The sequence below is a fragment of the Manacus vitellinus genome, unplaced genomic scaffold (genome assembly GCF_001715985.3).
Source record: "Manacus vitellinus isolate BGI_N305 unplaced genomic scaffold, ASM171598v3 scaffold_47_pilon, whole genome shotgun sequence".
NCBI lineage: Eukaryota > Metazoa > Chordata > Aves > Passeriformes > Pipridae > Manacus > Manacus vitellinus.
The window spans coordinates 1,577,181-1,592,730 of NW_021940585.1; the positions used below are offsets into that span (position 1 = coordinate 1,577,181).

Here is a 15,550-nt window from a genome sequence, read left to right on the forward strand (position 1 = left end):
GGGTGTTCCTTGCTTTTGGGAGGTGCTTTAAATGTGACTGCCAGAGCCGTGGGCTGCCAAGAGCAGAAGCCGACTGCACGATGCTGAGCTCGGGTCTTCCCCCTGTTTTCCTGGTGCTCACAGTGCTGGAGCTGAGCTGGTCCCTGAGTGAGGAAGAAAAGAAGATAATCCTGGATGAGCATAATAGATACCGCTCCCAGGTCTCTCCTCCTGCCAGGGCTATGATGAAGTTGGTAAGTGGCTCTTATTGCAGAGGGATCTCAGGGTGTTTGTGTGGTGCAAGCCTTGATCTCAGTGCTGGGAGGGATCAGGGGGTTCCTTAGGGGAGGCAGAGCAATTGTCATGTAGGGTTACAAGTAGGTGTCAATGGGGGATTCCCTAAATTGGCTCTAAAGAGATGAGTTTCCTTGAACTACAGAATTATCTTTGATAATTTCTGGAAGTTTTTAAGTGTGATCTGAGTCCCCTGATGCTCTGCATGAGTGGTACAGCTTTTGCTCATCTGAACGTGCTGGAACTCCTCGTGATGAGGAGGAAGGGCAGGTGAGACCTTGCCATGAGCAGGTGCCATGAGCTGGAGACGTGTCCATGGCCATTTGCAGGAGCTGGAGGGGGAATCCTGCTGTGTGGGGCATCATCTGGTGCTTTGTATTTGCCTTTGCATTTGAAGAAGCTTTTATCTATAGGAGGGACCGTCAACTTCAAACACGTCAGTCAGGTTTTTCAGGGATTTGGGCTGTTCATCACATTCCTAATCCTCACCATGACTTGGTGTCTTGAAGGTGAAGGATCTCCTGTTTTGCTCCAGAAAGCCAAATCATGTCCCACAGCACCCGTGGCTGCAGTGGAAGGGAAAATGAGCTCTGGAGCTGGTGCTACTTTTTGTCTTCTTTGGGCTCCTGATTTGATTAACTCCTGCACTAGGTGATTCTTCCTCACTCTCTGCAAATCACGTGGAGAAGGACAACTGTTTACCATGGATAGTTGGAGTCCTTTCCTCTTTGGGTCCCCTTGCGCTTGGAGGAGACCTCCCTGTCTGGCCCAAAGGTTGCCCAGGTGGAGTAAAACCTTTGTGGGCTGGTAAATGGTAGAAAAAAGCTAAATTCAGGGGGAGGAGGTCTGACTATGGCTTCAGACTCAACGGGGACAGAGCCAGAATATTAAGGACCATAATCCTGCGGAACCCACCAGGCCAGGCACAGAAAACTTGGAGTGTCAGGGCTTTGGAGCCAAAGTCTTACAGAAAGCCTGAGGAAAAGGATCTCTCAGGGTCTTTAAGTCAGTGCAATTCCAAAGCTGTGACGGCTGCTCCCTGCTGAGGCTTTGATTGCAGACCCTGTGCTTTGAGATGCTCCCCCGGCAGCACTGCTTAAACACCCAGGACCTGCTCGTGGTCTGGAGCCAAACACTTGGGGCTTGGTTTTCTTTGAAGCACAAAAAATGTTTAGTTTACAGCAGCCCTGACAGTTCCTTGGTAGAGGTTTTCCGTGAGAGCCATCCCTGCCTCCCTCCCGGGGTGTTTGCCTGGGCTGGCTTCGCCCCCGGGCTCACCTGCTGCCGTGGCACCGCGCCTGGCTGAGGTCACCCCGCTTCCTTCTGGGACACGGGCTGGTTGCCGTGGAAATGTTCAGGCACTGGGGGGGATATGCAGCCTAAAGCCAATTCCGTTTTTAATGAGGCAAATCTGCAGGTGCAAGTCGCCGGTTTATGGAGCCCAGCTCGGTGCCAGAGGGAGGGGGGGGTGCGCTCCCCACGCTGGGTCTCCAGCCTGGCTGGGGCCATGGTGGGAGGTGATCCAACACCCCCTGTCCCCATCCAGGTGCTTCCTTCCCTCCCAGTGCCCTCAACACCCCGATGGTGACGTGCCCTGCATCAGGGCCATGCTCTGTCCCCCTTTGGATCCAGCCCTGGCTCCGGCTGGGAAGGTCCCCCCTTAGGACCCCCTGTTTGCTGGGCTGCCTTCCAGCTCAAAGCTGCTCCTCCATCAAATGGCTCAGGGATGGTCCAAACAGCTGCGGTGTAGGATTCCTCCTGTGCATCCCTGCAGGGAGACCTCTCCTCCTCCTCCTCCTCCTCCTCCTTCTCCTGCATATCAATGTGGCCAAGGGGGCTCAGCTGGTGGCGGGGCCGCTGCCGCTCCGGAGGGGGCTCCTGGCAGGCGCCCAGCCGGGAATGTCTCGGATCCAGGCAAAAACATGATGTTTCCCAGGAGCGTGTGTGCCTGGGTTTTGTACAGCTGGTAGGGGAGATGTGTCCTGCTCTCCTCTCACCCCACCCTGGGCAGGGAGGGACATCCCCAGGCCCCCTCTGGCGTGACCCGGGGTGGGTTTCCTCCCTTCCTCCACCCGACCTCACGCTTTCTCCTCGCTGAGCTGAGGATGCTCCGTGATGATGTTGGATGTGCTTCAGGAGAGGCTGTGAGGGTCGTGCTGATGCACTGACCTTCTCCTGTTTGACCTGTAAGCCAAGGTTTGGGTTGTGCTGGGTCTGACCATGGAGCTCCCCTCCCCTGAGGGCTGTGTTGGGTAGCACTGGGAGCCTGGTGTCCATTTCTCTGTGCTGATGCCAAGCTGCTTTCAGACCTGGGACAAGGAGCTGGAGAGCCTTGCTCAATCCTACGCAGAGAAGTGCATCTGGGACCACAACAAGGAGAGGGGCCGACGGGGGGAAAACCTCTTTGCCATGGCCCCAATGCTGGAACTAGAATTTGCTGTGGAAGACTGGAACGGGGAGGAGAAATTCTACAACTTGACAACATCCACGTGTGTCCCTGGGCAGATGTGTGGCCACTACACCCAGGTACCAGCTGCTGGGGGGGAGGGATGGCTGCTCAGCAGAGCTGGGTGCCAGTTTGTCTTGGGCAGAGAGATGAGGTTTCTTCACAGCTTGGGTGGGTGCAAGGAGGAGCGGAGATGGTGGTGGATCCTGAATGCCAAAGCAACATGAGGATGTGGGATCTGGGGCACACACTAAGATTGGTGTAGTCACAGAGCAGCCTTCAAAGCCAGGGGACAGGTTGTCTTCACCCACTCTCCTCACCTTCACCCTGGTCTTTGCTTTAGGTGGTCTGGTCAGACACTAAACAGATTGGCTGCGGGGCAAAGTTCTGTGAGAAGATCGAAGGAATCGAAACGGAGAACATGCACCTGCTGGTTTGCAACTATTATCCCGCGTAAGTCCCAGGCCTGGCATGGCTTGGTGCATCTCTGTGGGGTTTCTGTGCTGGAAATGCCCTTCCTCCTGTCCTGATATCAGAGCAGGGTTGGCCTTGGTCAGAAATAGAAGCAAAGTGGTTCCAAAGAAGGCCTTTGTTCTAAGGGATGTGCAGGATCTGGTCCATGGAGCTGTGTCCCCTGGCTTTAGCAGCCTTGGGCTCAGGCTGTTGAGTAAATGGCACTGACAGTCCGTGGCAGGAGACCATGACCTGTTTGTTACATTAATCCTGAGTTTTGCCTTGGCTGGGATATCCCAGCTGAATCAGACCCCTCTTCAGGGTGGGCATTTCCCTTTTCCTCACGCCTGCTTTTTCTTGGCATCTTCTGCTTCCAGGGGCAACGTGAAAGGGAAAAAGCCCTACTGGGAAGGACCCCCGTGTTCGACGTGTCCCGAGGGCACAGTCTGTGTGAACAACCTGTGTGGTGAGTGAGCGAAGCCGCGCGTGTCCCTTGAGGGGCTGTTGGGACTGAACCCCCTGGGTTGGGGTCCAAGCTCTGAACCCTCCTGGAGGTTTCAGGAAGCCCTGAGCCAGCAGGTCCAAGGCTGGACCATGAGAGCTCAGGAGCAGTGGCTGCTCCTAAGACAGGTCAGCTGCCTCAGGATGAGGAGAATTGGACAAGAGCCTTGTATCCCCTTAGGCAGCACTTTTTGCCCCTTGCAGGGCAAGGCATTGTGTGAGGGAGATGAGGTGTCTCCAGGTTGGCAACCTCAGAGTGACCAGAGAGGGGTTGGCTGCTGCTTCTTCATCCCCTCACTGGTTTCTGCTGGTCCTGCTCAGTGCAGGGGATCTGCTGAGTCAGCTGAGCCAGTCTAACCCACGGCACTTTTCATCTCTTACCAGAACTCGTTGTAGAAGAGACCACTCCGGCCTCTGTGACAACAAAGGCAAGGCCATCCACCCCAACCACAGCCCTGCCAAAACCCACAGCCACAGCCAAACCAGAACCCACAGCACCAGCACAGAGCACAGCCAAACCAGTACACACCACAACCAAACCAGAACCTACAGCCAAATCAGAACCCACAGCCAAACCAGTACACACCACAGCCAAACCAGAACCTACAGCCAAATCAGAACCCACAGCCAAACCAGTACACACTACAGCCAAACCAGAACCTACAGCCAAAACAGAACCTACAGCCAAATCAGAACCCACAGCCAAACCAGTACACACTACAGCCAAACCAGAACCCACAGCACCAGCACACACCACAGCCAAACCAGAACCCACAGCACCAGCACACACCACAGCCGAACCAGTACACACCACAGCACCAGTACACACCACAGCCAAACCATCACCCACAGCCAAACCAGAACCTACAGTCAAATCAGAACCCACAGCCAAACCAGTATACACCACAGCCAAATCAGAATCCACAGCCAAACCAGAACCCACAGCCAAATCAGAACCCACAGCCAAACCAGAACCCACAGCCAAACCAGAACCTACAGCCAAACCAGTACACACCACAGCCAAACCAGAACCTACAGCAGCAGAGTCCATCACAGCCACAGCCAAAACAGAACTCACACCAGTGTCCACCACAGCCAAACCAGAACCCACAGCACCAGCACACACCACAGCCAAACCAGAACCCACAGCACCAGTACACACCACAGCCAAACCATCACCCAAAACCGCACTTCCAACCACAACCACAGCCAAGCCACCACCCACACCCACACTCCCAACCACAGCCAAGCCCAAACCCCCAACAGCAGCACCCATTACAACAGCCAAGCCCAAACCTGCCACCACGCTCTCAACAACAACCCCAGCCAAGCCCAAACCCCCCGTGCCAGCAGCCACCACTACAGCCAAGCCAAAGCCCACCTTGCTAACAACCACCACGCCAAAACCCACCACAACAACCACTGTGCCCACAAAAACAATGCCAAAACACACCACAACCAACACTACCAGCAGGTCAACACCAACCACACCAAAACCCACCATAACAACCACTACAGCCAAGCCATCACCCACTACAACCACCATGATGGCCAAAACAACACCCACCACACCAAAACCCACCACAACCACCACTATGCCCACAAAAACAATGTCAAAACCCACTACAACCAACACTACCAGCAGGTCAACACCAACCACACCAAACCCCACCACAACCACCACTACAGCCAAGCCAGAACCCACCATAACCACCACTACCACCAAGCCAGAACCCACTACAACCACCACGATGGCCAAACCAACACCCACCACACCAAACCCCATCACAACCACCACTACAGCCAAGCCAAAACCAACCACAGCTATGACCAAACCAACACCCACCACATCAAAACCCACTCCAGCTTTGGCTACGTCAAAACCTGGTACAACCACAGTCAGGCCAACACCCACCACACAAACCAAACCAACACCTGCTGCTACACCAAAATCCACCACCACTACAGCCAAGCCAACACCTGCTGCTACAACACCAACACCTGCCACAACAGCAAAGACACAACCAAAAGCTGCCACAACCACAAAGCCAGAACCAGAAAGACCTGATCCTTCTGAGGCAACCGGGCTCGCTCTTTCCTCTGAGCCCACGTTAGACCCGGATTATAAAGTATCTCCAGAGGCAGACACTGGAGAGCTTGTTAGCTGCTTCACTACAGAGAATCGAGCCTTATTAGAAAGCAGGGGCACAGCCTTCAGCCCCAGATCAGTCCCAGAAACAAAGAAAGGTGTCAAAGAGGATGGGAAAGAGAAATCAGCCTTTTCCAGTCCACCTCCATCCCTCAGCCAAGTTGTTCCAGGGATCAAGTTAGGTTTCAATAGAGCTGAGCTCATAACCCCCTCAAAGTCAGTGGTCCTCAGCCCTGAAGAGCCCACCTTCTTGCGCTTAACATCATCCTCCAAAGAAAGAAAAGGGCAGAGCCCCCATTTCCAGACCTCCCTGTCAGGTAAGGTATCCGTGGAGCCTGTGCTGGCACGGACACTCGGACATGCAGTGATCCCCAAGCAGCATGGAGAGGGCTTGGGAGGAACAGTGTCAGACTGGTCCTTTGGATCCCCCTCTCATACGTGGCCTTTTCCTCACTCTTTCCTCTAACACTGAGGGGCTGGTTGGATGTCTGGCCCCTGAAGCATGGTCTTGTTTGCAGCCTGCTCCCACTAACCCACGGGCTGTCACGCCTCCCCTGGACCGGAGCTCTGCTGCCCCGCGGTGCCTCGGGGTGCCTCACTGACAGACCTGCATGAGCGGGAGTTCCTCTTCTGTCCAGGTCTTCCCCTCTAACTCCATGTTTCCTTCTCTTCTTTCAGCAGGTGCCCTGGACACTGAAGGAATGGAGACAAACTCGGAACAGACAAACGTGGATCAGCCCATATCTGGAACCACCAGTCCCTGCTCAGGGCTTTCGCTCTTCCTCCTCCCCAGTGCCATCCTGGTGGGCCTTCTGCTTTGAATGGTCTTTCTCAGCTCTCCCTGTTCCAGTCACCAAGGCTTTCTTCAGCACTGGTTGTTCCACAACCCTGCTGGGCTCAGGAGACCCCTCAGACAGTTCAGGCTGACACCTCCCTTCTTACGCTGCCTTATCTGCTCCAGCCCCGGGCAGTGGCAGCCCCGTGGGAACTTGGTCCCCTTCCTGAGGAGACCCAAGGTTAGGAGGGTGTCTGCCATAATGCTGGTGACCTTGGACACTTCTCCTTTCTTCCTGGCCAGCCCGGGCTTCTGTTCCATTTGCAAGGTGGGAGTGGTGAGCTGTCCCCCAGCCGTGTGGCCGGCAGGCCCCGCCGCACCGTGTCCCCAGGGACAGCAGGACCCAGGCGGCAAAAAGAGACGTGGTGGTTGGCTTTGGTGTTTGTAGATGAAACATGGTGGTTGGCTTTGGTGTTTTCTGCTGTTCGTCAGGATGAGCCTCCAGCAAAAATGCTCTTTTCCCTTCCCAGTGTGTCTGTTTGTCTCAGATTTGGGCAAGTTTCATCTCTTTCCCCTCTTGTCCAAAGAGAGGATTTTTTATTTTCCCGTTTCCCTCCTGGTTCTGGTGTAGCTTTGTAGAAGTAGCTCTCCCTACTTCTCCTCACATCCCTGCAGCCCTTGCCTCCTCCCTCTCTCCTGTCTCTGCCCCATGTCCCATTCCTCAGTTATTGCCATTATCCATTGCCACAGCTTTATTTTACGCCTGTGCCTTCACCTTTGTGCATGCACAGAAGAGAAACCTTGAGCCCTGAGAGGAGCCACCATCTCCTTCATACAGCTTTCCCTTGCATGGCTTCTTTCTTTGCATAATTTCCCTGTATTTGAATTTAGGTACAGATTCCTCTTGACATATAATCTGTGTGTGGTGGAACCTGGTCCAGGAGAAACAAGTCACCACACGAGTCGGTACAATCTGAGCTCAAGAGAGCCAAGTGATGATGTTACAGGTCAGTGGTGGCTCCAGGACTTGTTGCAGAACCACTGTCATTATCTGAGACACTGTGTTTTGTTACCCCACATCTCCCTTCACCTGAGGATTCCCAGTCAGGTGTGTTAAATATGTGACAAGCTTTCCAGACTGGTGGGAGAAAGATAACTGGAAGATACAGTCCCTTCTCTGGTGATTGCATCCTTTGATTTCTTACACAGGTGAGGTGGAGGATGACCTGCATTGTTCATATCCTCCCACCTGCTGCTCTGTCCTGTGCACTGAATAAATCCTTTTGTTAAAGTCTGTGTGGGGTGTGCAGTGTCTTGCTGCGGGATCTGAAGGCCTGGGAGCCACTTGTTTTACCTGTAAAATGCTCCTGACTGTGTGCTCAGGGAGAATTCCTAAAAACCAACGTGACTTCTGGGGGTGCCGAAGGATTTTTTTTTGGCTTTCCAAAAGCGTCCAGGTGCTGCTTTTGTAAGGGTGTAACTTAGTATTTTTAAACCCATCTAAAAGCAGTGAGAGTGACATGGGGATTGAGGATGACGTAGGGAATTTTCCCCAGGCACCCAGCTGAGTGCAAAGCAAAAATGTGTCCCCACCAGGAATTTTTGGGCAAGGAAAGCAAGAGAAAGAGAGCTCAGAGCAAGAAAAAAACCCAAACAATCAAAACTTCAGCTGGATCACTTCTGGCTCCCTGTTTTAGGAAGCTCAGCACCAGCCTCTCACACCCTAAACACACACAATTTCATCTTTGCAGCACAGAAAGAAGTTAATTACAGATGTGTGTCCCCAGCCCCGGTGTTTCTGCAGCATTTCCACTTCAGGACATCCATCTGGGAGCAGCACGTGGGGAAAGGGCTTTGTGGGGCAGGAACTCGCAGCGCAGGAGCAGCGCTGGTCCCCGACCTCGGCTTTTTGCTTTCCCCCCATCGTCCTGCCCCTGCTTTCCCCAGCAAAGCTGCCCTGCAGCTCCACATTTCCCCTCTCCCAGATCCCTGCTGCAGGAGCCCAGCAGCACCAGCTCTCCTGCAGGGAAGCAGCTGCCCCAGGGGTGTTTTGAGGTCACGGTCGCGGCCGGCCCAGCCAGGCAGTGACCGGCAGATGGCACCGGGAGAGACACCACTGAGCACTGGGCAGCTCGGAATGCACCGCACGGATCCCTGCCGGCAGCGCCGAGCTTTAGTTAATCGCCAGCTCCGCATGGAGTTAAGAATCAGATTAAAAAAGAACCTCCTGCCCAGGTGCCGCGGCTGCTGCGCGTTCTCGGGGCAGGCTGAGCTCCTGCTGCCCAGCTGCTCTGGGGGCAAAAATCCTTCCTGGGGTTATGGACACATGAGAAAAGTGCAGCCAGAGCAGCTGCTGTTCCCCTGGGCTGAGGGGTTGGAGCTGGGAGTGCATTTCAGAACCACTGGTTCTGGTTTTGGGTGGAGGAGAACGTAGGGTGAATTCCCTGCAAAGAATCCAAAGAGCAGAAAAGCATTTCTCCTCCCAGCAAAATCAGGGCACTTGGGCAATAGCTGATTTTTTGCAGTGCTGGAACCGTCCCCACTCCCCCTCCCTTCCCTGCTGAGGTGCTGCTAATTGACAGCCTCCAAAATAATTTTAGGATTTGAGTATTTTATCATTATTTTGGGGCTAGAGAACCTTGTGAAAACTGTTGAGTTTTGTTTTCCTTAAAGTTTTGACTTCTGGAGACACGCTGTTGTGCAAGGACCTATTTATAGAGTTCCTTGTAGCAGAAAACTCCAAACCAGGAGGAAATCCGCTTTCCTCTTCCCCCTGCACCCCAGGACAGCGGGGCTGAGCCCTTCTCACACAGGCATTAGGGGGGGTTTGGTTTAATCCTAAATTAGGGGGCGTAGGCAGGGGCAGGGTTTGGTGTGGAGCACAGGGGAAGACACAAAACATTCAAGGGAGGCTTTAACAGCATTTCCACTCCATTTCTGGTGTTGGCACCCCTGGTATTGGGGTGACCCTGGCAAAGATGCTGCCAGGCCCTTACAGCCCCACAGCCATGTGTGGTGGGAGGAGGAGAAGGCACCAACCATCAGTTGGGGTGAGTTGGGTTAAAATCATGTGATTTTTTGGTGTTTATATGGTCTGGCTGCTGTGTGAGCCCCACCTGCTTGGTTCTTTCCACCCCTGGGGCCTGTTCCCAGCAGGGACAGGGATGTCTCTGCTGCTGGTTGAGTGACAGGGGGTTTCTTGGCTTCAGCTCCTGAAGCCTCCCCTGAACATGGTGGGTTGGAAGGGTTGAGGTGAACACATACACTGTCCTGGGGGATTTGCATCTGGGGTCATGATGCTGCCAAATATTCCCTTGGAATATTTGTACTGAAAGTGCTTTCCTCCCACAGTGTCCTGGAGGGAACTCACCTTTCTTCATGTTGCTTCCTGGCTGCTTTCTCCTAAAAGAAAGTGTCTGTCGCTCTGTGCCAATGGTCAGGGATGGTGTTGCTGCCCCACCAAGATGTGCTGTGGGATCCTGGCCAGTGAGTCAAGTGGGAGTCCCAGATATCCACTGAATATAAGCTTGGCCAGCCTGTTCACTGCCCTCCCGGGCAGAGGCTGCCCTTCCCCTTGTGCCAGGAAGCACTGGAGAAATTAAATGTTGCCTGGGCTGCTTTCTGAGCCCTAGCTGGGGTCAGTGGACCCTGGAAGTCCCTGTGTTCTCCTGGTGCTGTATCCATTATAAACATGCTTATAGGAAGGACTATCCAGGGCAGAGAGAAGCCCAACCTGCAGCCCTTGAGCTGATTGAGGGTGAAGGAGCAGGTTGAGGCTTCATGTAGAATTTGTGTTGCCTCAGGAAAGCCCCTCCTGCCAGTTAAAACACATGGTCTCAGCTGCTTGGCCAACCCAGTCTGCCCCACATCCTCATTGTGTCCCTTTCAGGCTCAGGGTTTTGGCCAGACAGGAACAGCAGCCACCCCTCTGGAGGTCCCAATTCACCAGCCAAGCTGACTTCAAGGCAATAAAGACACTGTTTTAAACAAATCAAACCAAGTTTATTTTCACAAGAGAGCATCTCCAGTAATATTTTATTCATGGCTTCCAGCTCACAGTTTCACTGCTTGAGATTCTCTGCATTAACATCGATGCCATGGAGGGGGACTGAGCTGATTCCACCTGGGACACACAGGATTAGTTCTTTTTGAGGGATTTAGTTCTTAAATATGAAGTGGATATGCCACTCTGTTCCCATGCTTGTGGTGCTATATTGGCACCTTCCAAGCAATTTGTGGGCAGGAGCTCTGCCCCTTAGCAAGCAGCTAGAGGACAGTAATGCAGCTAAGAGGACCAAGCTGTAGTTTTGAACAGCAAGTCTCCAGGAGTGCAGAAAAGCCAGATTTATGGAGAGAGGGCTGCATTCCTTCCCTGCTACACACTGCAGCATCCCCACCCACCAGCTGTGTCCCAGCCTCGCTGCAGCTACACCCCATCCCAGCAGAGGAGCCTTAAACGAGCTGCTTCATTCTGGGGAGTCCCACAGCCCCAAGCAGTCAGGTCTGGCTGTCCCTGTGTGTTTGCTCAGGGTGAAATTTGAGGGCTCCCATTTCTCTTTGCAGCTCCCTCCCTCCCACTTCATCTGAGAAGGTGTCCTCTGCTCGCCCTCGCTCCCGGGTGTCTCGGGTCTCACGTGTCTCCCTGGCAGTGAGATGGTCCTGATAATGGCCTGAAATATCCTTTGGTCTTGTAGAACTGGTGCAGCCCTGATCGTGTTACAGCTCCACTCATGATCTTGATCCTGCTTACTTTGGAAAACGGCAGAGGGATAGTCCCATCTGCTCCTAAGAAAGAGAGGAATTAACAATTCCCTGTTCCTTGCCAAGGGCCAGAGCTCTGAAGCGTGACCTCTTCTCACATGTCTGTTGTCAGACGTGCTACCTGCCTGGGAGAACCCAGAAAGATTAGGACTTGCTCCCTTTGGCTCATGTCTCTTCCTTATTTGTCTCACCTTAGGACAAGTTTTTAGTCTGAATCGTTGGCTTATCCTGTGTAAATACCCAGAAGCCCAAACCTCCTTGCCAGGGTTTGCATGTCAGTGAGTTATGTTGATAGGAATTATCAGATCACAAAGAACCACCCTGTAACTCCATACCATGGGACAGCTGGGAACTTGTCCAAAACAAAATGCACTTCCTGAGCAGGGGCCAAGCAGCCAGATCTGCTCAGCTCCCGGGGCTCTGAGTCCACAGGCTACGCTTGCCCTTGGGTTTAGTTCTTAACCCAAACTTCAGAATTGGGTGAAACCAACTTAAATCGTGAGCTCAAATCTGTCCCATTTGCTCCCCTCCAGCCCTGACAGACCAGAAAAGAACAACAGATTTGAACACTTCACAACTGGAGCTCATCTCCTGCAAAAAGGGAGTAGAACTGAACACCAGGAGCTGATGCACAGACCCATTTCACAGTTTCTCCTGCACCCATTAAACAGAGGTGGGTTTGTAAGCAGGTGCCCCCATGCTCATGTGCCTGAGGCACGGAGCAGTTCCTGGAAGAATGCAATCCTGGCTGCTGTAAGAGAAGACCCACTGAGCTGTTCAACAGTGCCACGCTGTGTTTTAGGATCCTCAGCAGAAAGAAGCGATGCCTCGGGAGCTCCTCCAGCGCTTTTGCTGCTCTTTAAGGAAGGCAATAGACTGTATAGTTATCACCTGAAATGGGATCAAATCCCTCCCACCAAACTATACAACCTACTACCTCACCTCCACAGAGCAGAACGGAGGTCTCGTCCGACTCAGGGACGCTGCAGATTCACAGATTTGCTTTCCTTGCACCACCTGCCTCCACGCTGGGTGTAGAAGTAGATGATGAGAACTTGGTGTAGAAGTAGATGATGAGACCTGAAGACCTGACTGTCTCCTTAGGAAAGACAGTAGATTGTATAGTTAGCTCAAAGGGAGGACCAGACTCCACAACTATTCAATCTACTACCTCAGCCTCAAGGACAGCTTGGGACCGTGGCAGCCTGAGGCACTGAGATGATCCTTATCCAGGCATCTGCTCCTCTGCAGCTCCTGTGAGGAGAAACACAAGAAAAATCATCAGAATTCATCACACCAGGGGAAAGGAGAGTCATATCCAACCTTGTCCTGGAGTGCTCCTTCCTTCTTTAAACCTCCTTCAGTCCACTTGGACTAGCCCTTACCTTGCAGTCTCACTGGCTGCAAACTTTATGCACCCAAGGGCGTACGGGAGCAGCAGCCCTGCCCTTGGAGCCCGGGGCCACACATGGAGATAGCAGAGCTCTCGAGAAACTGCAGCAACGCCAAGCACAGCCAGCCATGCTGACCTCACCTCCTGAACACACAGCGTATCTAGAACAAACCTGCCAGGCCAGATAAGAGAATCCATCAATTTAGCTGCTGTGCACTCCAGGGAATTGAGCAGATTAGAAATAACTGAGTACAAGGAAGCTTTTAGGCTGCAAATGTAATGGTATCGAGTACATCAAGGCAGATCTTATTTCCTAAACAAATGAGTGCAACATGCAGCCGTGCTGTCCCTCTAATGCTGCAGCCCAGCCAGGAGGTATTAGCATGGATCCAGACAGACTGGCTTCCCCCCAAGCCCTTGGCTCACCTTCTGAGACTTTCTCATTCTCTGTACACCCAAATACAGATGCAAGGTATTAAGCTGGTAGTTGAAAAGAAACGTGTGAGGTTCTTTTGCAACGAGAAAGAATTCCCCTTGGAGATTAAAGGAAGCCTTAATGATGAGGGAGCCACCAGTAGCACGCCAAGCACGTGCATCACAGCAGAGACCCAAAGACAACTTCCCATAGGAGCTCAACAGGAGATGTCCCCAATCCCCTCAAACGTGCTGCAGTGAGAGAGGAGGGGGCTAAGGCAGAAGTCCCCAAAGGGACAAAAGCTGCCTAATGCTTTGTGCTTCCACAGATAACAGCCAACAGCCTTAATAAGTAAGATTCCCAAAGGTTTGGTGAAGTACTGTAGCTGGAATCCTTGTGAGAGTTTAGGGTGGCCTGGGGTACAAGGGAATCTTTGCAGCAGGCTTGGGAAGTACCCCATTCCTTTGCAGAGCTTTCCACGAGTCCTCCTCACTGGCATCCAACACAGCCCAGGTAATTCTCTTAATTTCCTTTGACAAACTGATCCTTCACGAGGAATGACCCACTGTGCCAGGCCATCTGGCCCAGGCCTCTCCTGGTGTGACAGGGTACAAACAATGTCAAAAAACCAAGGTGGCAGGGCTGATTCCTACAGCATTTAATACCCAGCCCATCCACAGGGCCAGGTACCTTCCATCCCAAACAGCCTGCTGACAGGAAATACTATTTTTCCTGTTTTATCAGCATAGAAAGTGGTGCACAGAAGTTGTTCATCATTCTCAGCATGTGTAACACCAGCCATGGTGGCAAGAAAACCAGTGGATGCTGCACTGGTAGAGGACTGGTAGAGGAGATGGGTGGCCCAGATGACTCCTGGGTGATACACAGAAGCAGAGGATGCTCATCCTTCTTGGTACTGAGACTTTTGGCAACTGACCTAGAGAAACAATTTTCCCTGATTCCCAATCTGGTGGCTTATATTTTAAGCATGTAAGCCAGATGTCTAGGCCAGGCACTTAAAAGGTCACTCTTGATACCATTGCAGAGTACAGGCATTTGGGCCAATCTCAAACCGTGGGTGGGAAATTACATTAAATAACTCTGAGATCATACAGATGTAATTATACATGGAGAGAGAAAAAAAAAATCCCTTCTGACTTCTATAAGTAATCCTGAAAATAGAAGATTTAATTATAATAATTGTCTTAATGAATATAGGTTTTGGGAATACCCAGCTGCTGACTCTGCAATCCTGATCTTGCCAGGATCTGTGAAGAAAGGAGTCAAACAGGAGGATTTTAGAAATACTGTGCCCAGTAAGGATCACTAAGAGCATCCTACCCTTACTATCACTTGTCACACTTGTTTGTCCCATACAAATTGCAGAGACAGCAACACCCTCTCCTGATGGCTCATGGTCTAAACCACCAAGACAAAAGATGGGGAAAGAAGGGGAAGCAGCAAGTCCGTGGTGAAGCCTTGGGAAGTCTGGCTTCAGTCTCTGGTCACACTGCCAGGCAAAGATTTACCTGGGCCAGCCTAACCAGGTTAGGACAGGAGCACATCCACCTCTCCCGACTGCCTTTGACAGCTCAGGGGTAAAACCCTGCTGGGGTTTCACAACAAGGCATTATGAATTAGTCGTATACCCATTCAGCCACCAGATTTGTACAAACTCCATATCTACCAAGATCCTCAGCAAAAATCCCACCACAATCACTGAAATGAGCCTTGTGAGTTTTTTAAGCCCATTTTTCGAAGATTTTCAGATACTTGATTGTCAAGGACTGGATCTCTTTGAAAAACACCTTTTTCTGTGCAGGCTTTAAGGTAGCAGCTCTGTAATTTTCCCCTTCCAGATTCATAGGAATCCTTCAAAATGCCAAAATTTGATTTTTGTGAAAACACTTGATCGGTCTGTTTGAGACTGCAGGAAGTTCCCTGTGCTCAGAGTGTGTCACCACATGGTCTTGCTGTCTAGAGGTGCTTGTAGGGGTGAGGAAAATTAGCAGGTAGAGGATTAATATGTTTCTTCACAGCAAGATCCTCCAGGCTGGCATAAAAATGATATTTCCAGTCCAGCTTTCAGACTCCATTTTAGGATCAAGAGGTGACCTAAACTGTTCCTCATTTAGCAGGGCTCAGGGTGGCTCATGATGACCCCAGCAAACAACCCAAGGTGATGCCCCCCCAATTTTGGAGCATCTACAGACCAAAGATGCTCAAGCACAGCCAAGTCTCTGCCTTTAAAACAAGGAAGGAGGGAGCCCACCTTGGAGAGTAGCTGGAAAGGCTCCGAAGCTTTGAGGAGCTGATCTGGTTTATTAAGGAGCACTGAATGAAATGGAGGAGGGGGGGAGGAGGAAACCATAAAACAACAAAGT

The 15,550-nt window shown here is 52.1% G+C and overlaps 1 protein-coding gene and 1 long non-coding RNA gene across 4 annotated transcripts in view; one reads left to right on the forward strand and one right to left on the reverse strand.

Annotated features, from left to right (window-relative positions):
- On the forward strand, window positions 1-7,893 carry LOC108640909 (peptidase inhibitor 16-like). Of its 2 annotated transcripts, XM_018079846.3 has the most exons (5): window positions 1-233; window positions 2,581-2,799; window positions 3,063-3,172; window positions 3,550-3,638; window positions 6,501-7,893. In XM_018079846.3, the coding sequence occupies exons 1-5, from the start codon at window positions 81-83 to the stop codon at window positions 6,641-6,643; spliced, it is 714 nt and encodes a 237-aa protein (XP_017935335.1). In that variant the 5' UTR covers window positions 1-80; the 3' UTR covers window positions 6,644-7,893. The 2 variants fall into 2 exon arrangements, 1 of the variants encoding a protein (XP_017935335.1); XR_001921587.1 differs by lacking the exons at window positions 1-233; window positions 2,581-2,799; window positions 3,063-3,172; window positions 3,550-3,638 and adding an exon at window positions 5,519-6,139 and having other exon boundaries at window positions 6,501-6,585.
- A 2,684-nt stretch (window positions 7,894-10,577) lies between these two features.
- The window catches only part of LOC108640889, a 7,564-nt gene continuing 2,591 nt past the window's right edge, over window positions 10,578-15,550 (reverse strand). For both annotated transcript variants that reach the window (XR_003916073.1, XR_003916072.1), the window contains exons 3-4: window positions 12,301-12,612; window positions 10,578-12,215 (exon numbers count right to left, since the gene is read on the reverse strand). This is a non-coding gene — a long non-coding RNA (uncharacterized LOC108640889). The remainder of the gene's footprint in view (window positions 12,216-12,300; window positions 12,613-15,550) is intronic.

Bases quoted from the DNA above. Each gene is read 5' to 3' on its own strand.
- LOC108640909 (XM_018079846.3), top strand. From the start codon at position 81: ATGCTGAGCTCGGGTCTTCCCCCTGTTTTCCTGGTGCTCACAGTGCTG. The intron at 2,800-3,062 runs GTACCAGCTGCT...TCTTTGCTTTAG, and splicing joins TGTGTGGCCACTACACCCAG to GTGGTCTGGTCAGACACTAA. The intron at 3,173-3,549 runs GTAAGTCCCAGG...TTCTGCTTCCAG, and splicing joins GTTTGCAACTATTATCCCGC to GGGCAACGTGAAAGGGAAAA.